The sequence below is a fragment of the Otolemur garnettii genome, unplaced genomic scaffold, assembly GCF_000181295.1.
Source record: "Otolemur garnettii isolate 467f Iridium unplaced genomic scaffold, OtoGar3 scaffold00086, whole genome shotgun sequence".
NCBI classification, from domain to species: Eukaryota; Metazoa; Chordata; class Mammalia; order Primates; family Galagidae; genus Otolemur; species Otolemur garnettii.
In genome coordinates this window covers 3470990-3484666 of record NW_003852481.1, presented here as the reverse complement: position 1 = coordinate 3484666, position 13677 = coordinate 3470990, and the positions used below count along the sequence as shown (strand labels likewise).

Below are 13677 nucleotides of genomic sequence, written 5' to 3'. Positions count from 1 at the left end.
TAACAAAGTCCTACACCTCTGTGAAGACGGGTCCTAAACACCAGCTCTCCACAAAGCCCGGCTCTCCCTAACAAAGTCCTACACCTCTGTGAAGATGGGTCCTAAACACCAGCTCTCCACAAAGCCCGGCTCTCCCTTCTTCTATAGCACTCATCATCTTCTGAACCACAGCTATTTATGACCTTGTCTTATTTTACATCTACAGAGTAAGCCTTGCTGAGGGGAGTAACTGTATTTTTTTTTTTGAGACAGAGAGTCTCACTATGTCACCCTTGGTAGAGTACCGTGGAGTCACAGCTCACAGCAACCTATAACTCTTGGGCTCAAGTTCTCTTGCCTCAGCCTCCCAAGTAGCTGGGACTACAGGTACCGGCCAGAATGCCTGGTTATTTTTAGAGACAGGGTCTCGCTCTTACTCAGGCTGGTCTGGAGCTCCTGAGCTCAAGCAATCAATCTGCCTGTCTTGGCCCCCCAGAGTGCTGGGATTACAGGTGGGAGCCACCGCACCCAGGCTAGGATTGACTGTATCTTACATATGTCTATCCTTGATAGTACCTAACACAAGTTTACACGTGGTAAATCTGCAGTAAAAATCTGTTACATGAAACTACATACACGGGCTAGTTACAGTAAAGCTCAAGATAAGTGAATGATAACAAAATGAAACTTCTCTTAAAAAAAAAAAAAACCTGCCTGAAATAAAGTTAATCCTTAAAAACAGGAAGGTGCTGAAACATTTGAGAATCTAGTGAATGACAGGCAGAAACTTTATAGAAAAACAAGTGTGGAGGATAAAATCCGAACTCTTTGTAGTTCAAGATGAAAAATGTGTCAAGCGCGTGCACAGGCACATGCACAGATGAGACTGTTGGCTAAGGGGGCGTTACCTTGGCAACTGTTTGTTCAGCAATGGTGCTAGGCCGACGCTGGCGGCCATCAAGTCTCTGCTCCACTGGAAAACTGCTCCTATGTGATTTCAGGCGCTCCACCAACAAGAAATAAATGGCAGCAAAGTGGTTGTAGCTCTTGTTCTGCAAAGACTGAGAGAGAGAACAAGCGCTGAAGGCAGAGAACTGTAATTCGGTGATCTAGACCTTCCTTCAAAAAGAGGAAGGAAATCATGTATTCTTTTTATTTTTATTTTTTTTAGTTTTAATAGGTCTTCTGGTAGAGGCTGGAAAACCTGCTAGGCAAATTCTAAAAGAGCCGTAACACTGGAAGTCCTGTACTCTTAAAAGCAGAAAATGCAAGTCTCCAGTGTTAATTACATGAAGGGTCATACCATCAAATGAACTGACTGGCCCTTCTACATTAACAGCATCCATTTATTTTTCTCCACTCAGGGAACATGCCTTCATCGTCCTATGCAGACACTCCCCCCTGCTGCTGCCATGTGGTTCCAGCTCATGGCTGTAACTATGGTAGAAGGTCAGTTAGCAACCTGAGCCTGGGGCTCTAATTCCAGGGCTTTAACCCAAGTCCAAACCATTGACAACTCTGAAGTGAGTGATTAAAACCTTGGGGGAACTTTCTGGTCATTACTACGGGCTGGCAAATGACATCTGGACGCTAAACTGAGAAACACCGTCTCTGTTCTTAGGTAATTTTTTCCTCTTGTTTTTGCAGTCCCACCCTCTTGAAACCTTGAAAATAAGTTGCTTCCCAAATTTTCACATCTCTAGCCTGCCAGCTTTCCCAGGAAACTAAGGAAACAGGGAAACAACTGTTCCTTCGGCTTCTAATTCCACCTGACAGCGTGCATGGGTGCGTGGGGGTCACTCTCAGTGACAATCCCAGGCCAGAGGAAGTGCCCACACAGCTGCCCTTTGGGCCTACCTCACGGACGGCACAGAAACATGTCATTGAGCCACAAGATGCAGAGCAGGGACTGCAGTTTGGTTTCACTTACGGTTACAACGAGGGAAAGGGTACCACGGTCTGGAGCCTTGGTCTTTCACAGCAAGTAAGGGGGCATTTGATATTCCTGCTTGTTACACTTCCTCTTGTTTTTTGCTATTGTGGAGGTATTAATGATATGTATACCCTATCAGTATGCCTACTTTAGAGGACGGAAATAAAAGCCAACAGGAATTTTCCAGGTTCATGACCCTCTCAGTTCTGTGACCCCTAATATTCCCAAACCAGGACCCCACATGTTTTCATCTTCTTAGTTTCTCCAGTCTAAACCCCACTGGCTTTCCTAATCCTGATGCCCCCACTTCTTGTTTCCTGCTGGGCCCTTCACAGCATTCCTCTCTGCTCATTCACATTCCGTACAAACTATTCCAGCTGCACTCCTGCATGGAACGTCATGCTTCATGCTGCTAAAGACTTTTGGTCTTATATTTAATAAAGCTTCCATCCTGGCCCTTTCTGGATTTTCTACAAATGCTTCCTCTTGAATTTTTTGGCAGACGGAACCAAGAAAGGAATTTAGACACTGAATAAAAGGAACTGTACGTAGAGTCTGACGTAATCAATAGGGAACACTGAATGGTCTGCCTAAGGCTGGGGACAGACCCGGATGACAGGTGTGAGTGTGAAATCCCAAGTACCTAAGCGCAACTCAACCTGCCATATCTCCCATCAACTCCCTGAGCACTTTACCTCGATGGTTTTCTGCTGGTCTATTCCAAGGCTGTGCATCAAGCGCAGAACCTGTTCGTTGAACTCCCCGATGGACGGCTCATTTTCTTGCTCTTGTGGATAGAGAACAGGCCTCTGTACAGGAACTTCTATGAGCATCCACTTGTGCTCCTTGATCTGAGCGATGGTTAGCCGTTTGCAGGGGTCTAGGACCAACATCCTTCGAATGAGGTGCTCACAATCTACAGAAACCACAATGTTACAGAAGTCACCCAGATCACCTGGGACGTCAGTGTTATTTGCTTGACGCACATGACTTTGTACCACGGTGCTAATCTTTGTGTCCTCCACTGACAAGCAAAGGTCAAATGAATAAGTGAATACATGAAGCCGACTTGCATCTGCCAAGTTCACATGGTGAACAAACGAACACTCAGGAAAAACAGGAGGGTGTGGGTCTATCAGATTCCGGGGTAAGTGAACCCTTCTACTGAATTTCCCAACTGAAAATATCTACACGAAGACTAAGGCTTCCACTAAAGAAAACAAACAAGCCTCATTCCCAGGACAAGCAAGTAACAACGTAATCCTTAGTCATATTTAAGGCTGATACACTAAGGCCAGGCAAGTGAGGCAGAGAGCTCTCCTAAGGGCTGTTGCTTTTCTTCCCGTTCAGTGCAGCTGAGAAAAATATGCAAAATAGTGTTTACTTCCTGATTACACCAACAACACCGCACTGCTGCAAGTTTCAGCACTGGCTTCTTCTGAGCTGACGAGACCGTCTTCACCACTGACCTTCTGTCACTCACTATCTCTAGGCGCTGTGCTGAGCGCTTTATACAGATTCACTTATTTAATTCTCACAACGCCCCTCAGATGGGAACTGCTGTTATTTTCATCTTATAGATGAGGAAATTGAAGCACAGAGAGTAGATGAAACTGCCAACCAAGGTCACGGCCAGTAAGTAGTGGACTCAGTGTGGCTGCAGAGCCCGTGCTCTTTGCCACTAAGAGCCAGCGGTTCTCAATCTGTGGGTCGCGACCCACAGGAACTGTAGTAAAGGGCCGCGGCGTTAGGAAGGTTGAGAACCACTGACTAAGAGCATTATTTCTATCATTAGTAGGAGCAAAAGAATTAAGAACAATAACCAAAGTGAAACAAGGAGTAAACTTAACTGCTAGCTAGGTAACCGCCCAAGACAGGCAGATTATGGCATTTCATGTTAATCCAGCAGTTTGGCCAGTTTGTTTTTAATTTAATTAATTTTTTAAAAACTTTTGCAAATTTCATTTAATACTTAGAGTAAAATGTTGTGAATCTGTACCCACAACGTGCTTCACTAAGTCTAAAATAAACCTGAGACCTTTATAGACTCAGAGTGAATGGGAAGATTCGCTGCTCTTTATCTGGTAATGTTCTGTGTTTAGCTACGAGTAGGAAGGCTGGAACTTTTCTCACCTACATAGAGGGGGTTGCTTATTTCTATAGCTTTTAAAATGACTCACTTTATTTCCCATCCCAAATCTCAGAGAAATGGAAGCTTTTCCTTGGGCATTTGGGCATTTCATTTGGAGACACACACACACACATGAGAGAGCACCTTTAGCAAGATGAACAGCTTGTTACCTTCTGACATGAAATACGGAATCCGGAATCTTCCTTCCAAAACCCTCTGCCTCAAAATTGGAAGAGTTGGTCCATCAAAAGGCAGAGCTCCACAGACAAGGACGTAAAGAACGACTCCCATGCTCTAGGGGGAAACGATGCAGTCACTTTTCTACTGAGAACTTCAAAAACTCTTTCATAAACATTCCCAGGGCTCTTGAAATCATATGGACTGAAAAATTCCTGTCTGAATTTAGTATTTTCTCAGAATTTGAAAAAAAGAATCTGAAACCTTCACGACTATAAAAAAAACTCTTTTAATACCAAAAGATCTGAATTTGATCATTTTGACTGCTAAACTTTAAATTATAGCTCACATTATAGTATCTATCCCTAGAAATTCTTTCCTAGGGATTGTTTTTAAGGTGCTCTAACTAATTCTAGACTAGCAGATGGGGAAAATATGACGTACTACTTATGTGCTAAGTACCAGGAGGTTCTAAGATGGACAAAGGCACCAAGCACATGTATTATCATTAGAGATACATTTAACAACCCAGCAAAGCAAAGGAATACCCAAATGTCCAGCTGTGGTCCTTCATACTGCTGCCCTTCAAAGACCTCCGGGGCTGCGTAAGGGGGGCTGCCACACCACGTTGCCAGTAGTTCACCACTTTTAAAGAAATTTCCAAAACCGAAATCTATTGGGATAGAAATAAATGTTACTTTCATCTATGCTCTCAAACTCTACTAAGTTTCTCTGTAATAAACCTTGTAATGTACTATATTAACAATATCGCTACTTTGTGTTGATGGGAGGGCTGGGATAACGTCTATTTTGTGATGTCCCTAGCACTTAGTACAATGACTAGTGAATAGTACTCCATAAATATTGTTGAATGGAAGTGTAAGTGAATCAAGTTTCCTTCTTAAAGACAGTGAGAGATTAGAGAAAGACTTAAAAATAAACCATGTATGTCTGAGGCTGAAAGAAAATGCACTGCTGTGGACAACCAACTTGAATCTGAGCAGCTCAGAATTTCCATTTCCTAATCATCGACTGAGAGGGAACTCTTTAGCTTATTCGATCCATAAGGAAAACAACAAGGAAGTCAAACTAACTCTAAGATATTCACTTAAACGTGACCAAGAGACTGGCTGCTCTTACAGCCGTTACCCCAGGGTAGCAAGGCAACTGAACAGTTTCCTAAGTAAAAACTCTGTGTGGGTCCACACATCCTGTTTTAGGCTTACAGTCAACCAACAGCTCATTAGCATATGAGCACCATGCTCGGCTCAGCCACTGAGCACCATGACTATCTACTCATTTACGGAATGCAATAGCATTATTCATGTACTTGAAAATAGTTAACGGCCTTCCCCTTATAATCTGAGTCATACTGGACCTATAGCTGTGCTACACGGAATGTGCTCTGAAAATACTCTACTCAGATGCCTTCAGTACGCACACAAGTAATTCCCTGAGCTTTGGTATACATGGAAGCTTATATTCTTTTACTGAGCCTTTACAGTCTCGTGTTCTTAGGGAAGAAACAAATTCCTCCTGTTCTGTAAGTTAGACAGACCCATGTGGTCCTGTGTTGTTACACACTCCTGCCTGCAGAACACTGCCTGGGTGACGGGAACAGGCTCTATGCCCAGCTGGGGCGCAGCGTTGTGTGCACAGTGAGCTTTACGAGATGCCCCGCGGGGACTGCAGCGAGCCTCCACCACCAGACTCACTGGCTGTGACTCGGGGGTCTTAGTTTCCCCTCTGTAAAGCTGAAATAATAAATAGACCTAGTCAGCAGGTTGTTAGGAGGGTCCAATGTGTTCACAAAAGCTCACATACTCTATTCACACGCTGGGACCACACATGCTTATCCACCTCAGGCAAAGCCTTCTCCCAGCTCGCTGGTGGCAAACAGCAGCAGTGGTGGTGACAGTGACGACGGCACCACCACAGCTTCATGGAGGAGTGCGGCCTGCGACGTTATGAGAACTAGAGCTGATTTCTGTTTTGCCAAGTTCTAACTTCAAGTCTTCTAGGAGTGTTATTTAACTTCCCTGAGCCTTAGCTTCTGTTTCTATAAATGTAGGATCATCCACTATCCAGATAGGATGCCCTAAGGACTAAACGAGATTAACAATGGAAAAGGCCCAGCAGGGTGTCCAACCTGGGTCCTGTGGGCCGCATGATGATTTTGTGAGGGCTTTATTTTTGCTCATCTGTGGTGTTAGGTATCACAAAAGTCTGCAGGGACCTTTTTTTTTATTTGCTGACCAGCTTTCCTTAGTGTTTGCATATTTAACGTGTGGCCCAACACAACGCTAATTCTTCCAATGTCAGCAGAGAAAAAAAAAAGGTTAGATGCCCCTGGCCTAGAGCGTAGTAAACGTGAAATATCTTCTCCCTTCTTCTGTGAAACCATTATTGCCAACTGGTACCTTTCAGAGAAAAAGGTCCTGGGAGAAGAGACAGGAGGGTAGAAAGGTGCAGAGGGAGAAGAAGGGTTCAGAAGAGAAAAGAGGGTGCATGTGCGGAAAGGGCCTCAGACAGGCCTGAACCTGGAGACCACCAGGGTCCCATCCAAGAGCTAGAGGCCGGGCGGGTGCAGTGAGTTCTCTCCACAACATGAGCTCTGCTCCGTCCCATAGTCCTTTTCCAGAATGACCATCAGAAAGGCCTCTGCTTCCCAATTCCACCTCTGTGAGTAACTGTTCTTATCGAATCCTATCCCATATGGACAGATAGAGATGTATTGTTCCAATTTTCTACAAAAATAATAGTCTCAAATGAGTTAAGGATGAGATAGTCAAATGAAGTTTGAAGAGGAAAATGCTAATTTAACAGTGTGTTTGCAGATCCTGAAATAGGTATAATAATAGTCACACTTCAAACCAAACCAAACCCAACCCAACCCCATAATCACAGGATGAGTCTTAGTGTGTGTAAGAAGAAGATACTTTGTAAATAGCATCGATAAGTTTTTTTTTTAATTGTTGGGGAATCATTGAGGGTACAATGAGTCAGATTATACTGCTTATGTCTGCTGAATGAAGTTCCTCTATTAATAGTGTCCAGCCCCCAAGAGCTGTGTCACACACTGTGGTGGCCCCACCCTTTCACTCCTTTCCCCTCCCCCATTCCCTCTCCCCCCCACCTTGTACTCGCATCAGTTATCCTCATATCAGAATTGAGTACACTGGATTCTTGCTTCTCGATTCTTGTGATGCTTTACTAAGAGGAATGTATTTCAACACCATCCAAATTAATACAAAAGATGTAAAGTCACCATTCTTTTTAGTGGCTGTATAGCATTCCATGGCACTCACATACACAGCTTGTTAATCCATTCCTGGATTGGCGGGCATTTAGGTTGTTTCCACAATTTGGCAATTGTAAATTGAGCTGTAATCAACGTCTAGTAAAAATGTCCTTATGATAAAATGATTTTTTTTTCCTTCTGGGTAGAAGCCCAGTAATGGGATTGCAGGATCAAATGGGAGGTCTAAGTTTTAATGTCTCAAAGAGCACTTTATAGAGCTGCTTCACCAAATTTCCCCATACCCTGGGAAAATGGACTCCAAGGAGTGACTGGAACAAAGGCTGGTTAGGTGGGTGGCTTGGTCTCTGTATCACTCTTGCTGAGAAGACCCTTCTCACTGGCCTCTTCACAGGCACGAAAGCAAGAGCTAGGAAAGCTGCACTGGGCTGAGCTTTACAGATCTGCTCTGTAAAGCTTCCTATTCCTGTACAAGAAGGGTCGTGCTTAAATACCTATTTATTTCTATTTTCTGTAGGTAACTGAGGAAAGTAGGAACTTGATTCTGTAGAAACATTAAAAGAAACACCAAAAGACACTCAGGCTCACTATGGCATTACAACGTCACATCCGTAGAGGTCTCCTCTGACTGTGTCAAAGCACTCCAAATATTCTAATTGTAATCATCTGATGAACGGGTTGGAGTCAGGCAGATTTGGGATCAAATCCTGGGTTTTCTACTTAGCTATGTAAGCTTGATCAAATTATTTAACTTTCTGGAGCCTTGGTTTTCTATTTGCAAAATGGAGAAAGTATCTCCATTTCATGAAATTGCCGTGCATTGGCATATGGATAATATGGAGGATGGTCCTGAAAGACCCCAGGAGCTCAGGAGAGGGCCGCTGCCCCTGCTGCTGTTACTTTACTCGTCCCTCCCCCTCGTCACACTGCGTTTCTTGAGAGCAGAGAATGGGGGAATGACAGTTTGTACTTCTAGCCCTTCTAGCTGTCTGCAGACAATAGCTGTTTGATAAAGGTTTTGCTAAATGAATATGTTATTCTTATCTCTTATGAAAGTGCTTCATTATGTGCCAGGAGCTGATCTAAGCTCTCTGACAATGATTTCTTCTTAATAACCCTATGAGGTATCCTTATTTTAGGAGAAAGTGAGGGTAGAAAGTTAAGTACCTTGCCAGAGGTTATACAGCTGGTTACTCAGCCGAGGAACTGGGATGGAAACCACGTCTGGTGACAGAGCCCTCACTGTTAACCACCACCTTTATGTCCTTCCCTGGCACAGTGATAAGGAGCTATTTTTGAACAAGTTAATAATTGTCAAGCTTAAGATGTGGTAATGGAAGGGACTTAAAAATAAAAGCCTTTTTATTTCTTCATAAGAATCTGGGTAATATGCCTCATTCAGATGTGGCTTTCTGTTTAAATGCAAATACTGAAATGAGGGTGAGCAGGAGGATGAAATCCAAAACGCAGGGTCTGTTTCCTCTTGTCACTTATTCAAGTGAAACGAACTATATTCACATTTCACATTAACCAAATTAATTCCTTCCTTCATGAAATGCCTGAATGCCACACGTGTCAGCAGCCACTGTGCACACACAGAACAGAGTCTCACGACAACACCGAGTGACACAAGACCCCACGCTGTCATCTGACTTTGGAAAAGCATTGTGGAAACCACCACTGGGGCATCCTCCCTCTCTCTCTGCCAGACTCAGATCCAGCCTGGCCTTGCTGGAAGGCAAACGTCTATCTAGTCTGATGTCTTCTCTGATTCCCTGATCTGCAAGTTAACCCCTGAAATTCCGGGTGCTCTGCACCTCAGAATTGTGCTTGCCTTTCTCCTGTCATAAAACTTACGCCTTACAATATTGGATTCACTCTGGGTTTTTTAACTTTTAATTTTAAAATACTTTTAGATGTACAGAAGAGTTGCCCTTTAACCAGCTTCCTCTAATGTTGACGTTGTACCTAACTACGGTACAATTCTCAAAACTAAGAATCGAGTATCAAAACACTGACTGGGTACTGCTAACTAAACTACGGAGTTAGTCAGAGCTCACTGCTTCTTCCCACTGAAGTCCCTTTCCAGTTCAGGATTCCGCACTGCTTCAGCATCATGCCTCCCTAATCTTCGCCAGTGTGTGACGGTTCCTCAGCACTCCCTCATCTCCGAGAATGCTGGTTATGTATTTTGTAGACGGTCCCTCAGCGCTCCCTCATCTCCGAGAATGCTGGTTATGTATTTTGTAGACGGTCCCTCAGCTTGGGTGAGTTTGATCTTTCCTCACACTTAGATTGAGGGTGTGACTTTTTGGGAGGAGCACCCCAGGGGTGATGTGCTCACCTCGGTCCATCTCATCATCTCATCGGGGGTGATTAAGGGCATTTGTTGGGTTTCACCACTGTAAAGTCACGTTTAGAAAAGATACATCGAAACTACACGTATTTTGTTTCCCCTTGAAAGTTTACCTACTAGTTCGCTGGTAGATCTTGATTGCAGGGACCACTGTGGTGCTCTATTGATTTTTCACTTATCCCATTTCTTCTACATTTATTTTATTTTAATTATATATATGTATATGTATAAATATTTTGAGACAGAGTCTCAAGCTGTTGCCCTGGGTAGAGTGTTGTGGCATCACAGCTCACTCTTGGGCTTAAGCGATTCTCTTGGCTCAGCCTCCCAAGTAGCTGGGACTACAGGTGCCTGCCACAATGCTTAGCTATTTAATTTTTTTTTTTTTTTGTGGTTGTCACTGTTGTTTAGCCAGCCCACCAGTGCATGTGGCTGGTGCCCTAACCACTGGGCTACGGGTGCCGAGCTGACTGCCACCGATTTTGATACTCAAATGGTTCCAGCTTTGGCCATCAGGAGATAAGTCCTACGGGCTCCTGTATCCTTTCAATGGGCCCCATCTTTATCATAGTTTATTTTATTTTAACCATTTCCTTATCTTTTGGCACCAGATGTTCCAGGCTCACCTTTCCTTTTTCTTCCTTAATTTCAGATTGAGGTGAGGGTAGAAATGTTTAGCTTACACTGTTTTCATTTCTAAGGTAAAGTCTAAACGGTAGTTGAGCCCCTCACACAGGGGCTGGACACCCTCCCATGGTGCATGCGTGCCAACCACCCTCCCTCCTCCTCTCTCTCTTTCCTTCCCCCCTTGCAGGACTCTATTTGTGTTTTTTCTTTAGTGTGGGCATGCAGTTGTTTATATACTGGTTTCATATTAGTATTTAGTACACTGGATACTTTATTCCCCATTCTTGAGATACTTTACTAAGAAGAATGTGTTTCAACTCCATCCACGTAAACACAAAAGATGTGCAGTCTCCCTCTCCTCCTGTGGCTGCACAGTAAGTCCTCCATGGTACTGAGTGCATGTGCCACACTTTGTTAATCCATTCATGGCTTGATGGGCACTTGGGTTACTTCCATGCCTTGGCAATTGTGAACTGAGCTGCAATAAACATTCTGGTGCAAATGTCCTTGTAGTAAAATGATTTTTGTTATTCTAGGTAGATGGCTACTAATGGGATCAAATGGAAGGTTGACTTTTAGTTCTTTGAGAATTCTCCATACTCCAGGCTTACCTTTTATTTTCCCTGCCTTAGCCTTGAATCAAACACTTCTCCAAGGAACCTTGGTTCCTTTTACTGAAAAATATTTAGAAACTAAGACCAGGCCCTAGATGGCTCGTTAACTTGAAGTACCTACAGCCGCAAGACACTCAATAGGAGGTTGTTTGAACTGGGAGCCAGATGTGTGTTTTTTTTTTTTTTTTTTTTAACTATAATAAGTTATCATAGATGTTCCAAGAATACAAACAATCAGAAGTTTAATCCAACATAAAATGAGATTTACAAGTAGTAAAGCTGTCATAAACCCAGGAAAAATTCTTCACACTACATAGAGATGAGCGGTTTTCTCCTTTATCCCAGTGCCAGCAGAAGCTGACAAAGTGAGGGCTTTCCCTTCTCTATATCAGAAGTGATGTTAACACCATCCTTAATAGGCGGGTGGGAATAATTAGGATGTGTAAATGTCATAAATATATGCCTCCATTTGTTTTATGAATCTATGTTCATTTTAAGAATGCACCATGTGCTCAGAGGCATCCTGTCCCTTTCATGTGAAGACGACACATGCTTCTACCCCCAGATCACCAAGGCTCGTACTCCAAGCTCTTACTCCAATGATGATTTTGAGATTTCTTAACGTATTCATATTCTCTTGCCTAGGTCTGTGCGGCCTGAAATGTGTATATATGGTAGGATTTGGGGTAAGGTCTTTAACAATACTATGTATATCAGTTATCGGCTCTTGTGGAAATCAATACGGCCTCAAAAGCTGAGTTCTCTATGTCTTATCTAACTAACCAGTAACAGACCAGGGATATATCTGAACACACTACTTACTAACTGCTGTTATTGTTTTCTGCTCCATATTTTAAAAGTTGACTGACTGACCTGTATCTTCCTGATAACCAAAACCATTATTACTGTCATCACTAAATGACATAAATTATCAGTGCTCAAACATCATTAGCAAAGGGGCCAAGTTTTAGGAATAACCACGTCTCGCACAGAGTAAATATGCCGACCCTGAGGATTACTGTCTCATGGGAACCAAGCACAGTATTGGGAGTTGTGGAGTTTGTTGGAATGCAGCAGATCCACATCAACGTGTATATAAATCACTGGGGAAATTCCTAAAGTGCAACGTCTCATTCCACAGGTCTAGGCTTAGGCCTGAGAGTCAGCGCGCCCAGCAAGCTCCAAAGTGATGCTCGTGCTCACTGATCCCTACACCACTCTCTAAGGAGCAGAAAGGGAATCAAGCAGAAGCTACGAAAAAGATGTCAAATGGTCCGTCAGTGTTTACTGTTGCAAAATGATTATAATTACTAAACTCTTTCAGGGTTTTCATTTAAATGACATAAAGACCAAATAGGAGAAATCATTAGACAAATTAAGTCATTTTGTTCAAAAAGGAAAGAAGCAAACAAAACACTGAAAACCAGTCTTCCTGGGTAACAGAGGATCCAGAAATGTAAGAGGGAATGATAACAGTTTCCAGGGGTCAGGCAAATGCAAGTTGCATAGCTGTAACTTTATATAACTGGAAATTATTCAGAGAATGAAATCCTTATACTGTTGGGATATTAAAAGAACATTCTCATATATTGTTGGAGGAGGGGGAAAGAAACAGTCTTCAAACAAAGACAAAGTAAATGATTTCTAGGAATCAACACAACCAAAGCAATTTTTAATCTCCAGCAGTGTGTTATAATGTCTAATTTATAATTAAAAAAATTCTCCTACCGAGCAGCAGATGGCTTCAGGGTAAAATTCATCCTTGTTTCTAAAATTACCAGAATGCAGCTACCCAGCCTCGATGAAGTTACCCATTCTTTGTAATTATTATGAAAGGAGTGAAGAAGACAATTAGGAGGAGATGAAATCTGACACATGAAATGTAGAAGGGGGACAGAGGTGAAGCTGACCCACTGCAAACTGAACGGGATCAGCCGACTCGGACGTCCATGTGAACTCTGCTGCCCACCGGTGACAGAACGCCAGGTGCATAGCTCACTTCCAAACCTCGGTCGGTCCCTGTCTGACAGGAAGGGAGGGGACAATCATCACAGTTTAGATGACATGTGATTCTGCTGACCAGTGCGAGACATCTACTTATCCAATCAGAGTTCAATGAGCTAAGAAGCAAATATATGATATTCCTCAGTCTATGAAGTAAGGCAGGGGAGGCGGACGGGGAAAGGGGAGAAGGGAGCTGAAGAGGGGAAAAGCAAACTTAGAGCAGCCCTTGGTGCGATCGTCCGTATTTCAGGCTTAGCATGCTGCCCGTGCTGAGTAGGACTGAAGTTTTCACTGGGCTTGCTGACGTAAAGCTCTTTTTATATTTTATGTAATGCGAGTGGCAGGAGGATGACCAAGGAAAGGCTTTCAGTAAGTCCTTTCCCAGTCAATCCCATCTTTGTTTCTCCCATCCGTTTGTAGTACCCGTGTGCGAAGCTGGAATCACAGATACAGAAACCTGCTTCCAGGTCTTCTGATGAGTAGGAAGGTTGTTAGAAGACACAATGACAGAAGGTGGCCCCTGTGTCCAATCAGAAATGACAGAAGGTGGCCCCTGTGTCCAATCAGAAATGACAGAAGGTGGCCCCTGTGTCCAAT

The 13677-nt window shown here is 43.3% G+C and overlaps 1 protein-coding gene and 1 non-coding gene across 5 annotated transcripts in view; both read right to left on the bottom strand.

Moving 5' to 3' along the window:
- SIK2 (salt inducible kinase 2) overlaps positions 1-13677 on the bottom strand; it is a 131064-nt gene that overhangs the window by 22515 nt on the left and 94872 nt on the right. For all 4 annotated transcript variants that reach the window (XR_002774581.1, XM_003794726.3, XM_023516082.1 and 1 more), the window contains exons 5-8: positions 4769-4893; positions 4214-4337; positions 2608-2828; positions 888-1040 (exon numbers count right to left, since the gene is read on the bottom strand). Coding sequence is in view for 3 of the 4 variants with exons in the window: in XM_003794726.3 (XP_003794774.1) it covers positions 888-1040; positions 2608-2828; positions 4214-4337; positions 4769-4893 (623 nt within the window). In the remaining variant the exon portion in view is untranslated. The remainder of the gene's footprint in view (positions 1-887; positions 1041-2607; positions 2829-4213; positions 4338-4768; positions 4894-13677) is intronic.
- LOC111726921 lies at positions 1156-1217 on the bottom strand. Its single transcript, XR_002774585.1, has one exon. It is a non-coding gene; the product is annotated as a U7 small nuclear RNA (small nuclear RNA).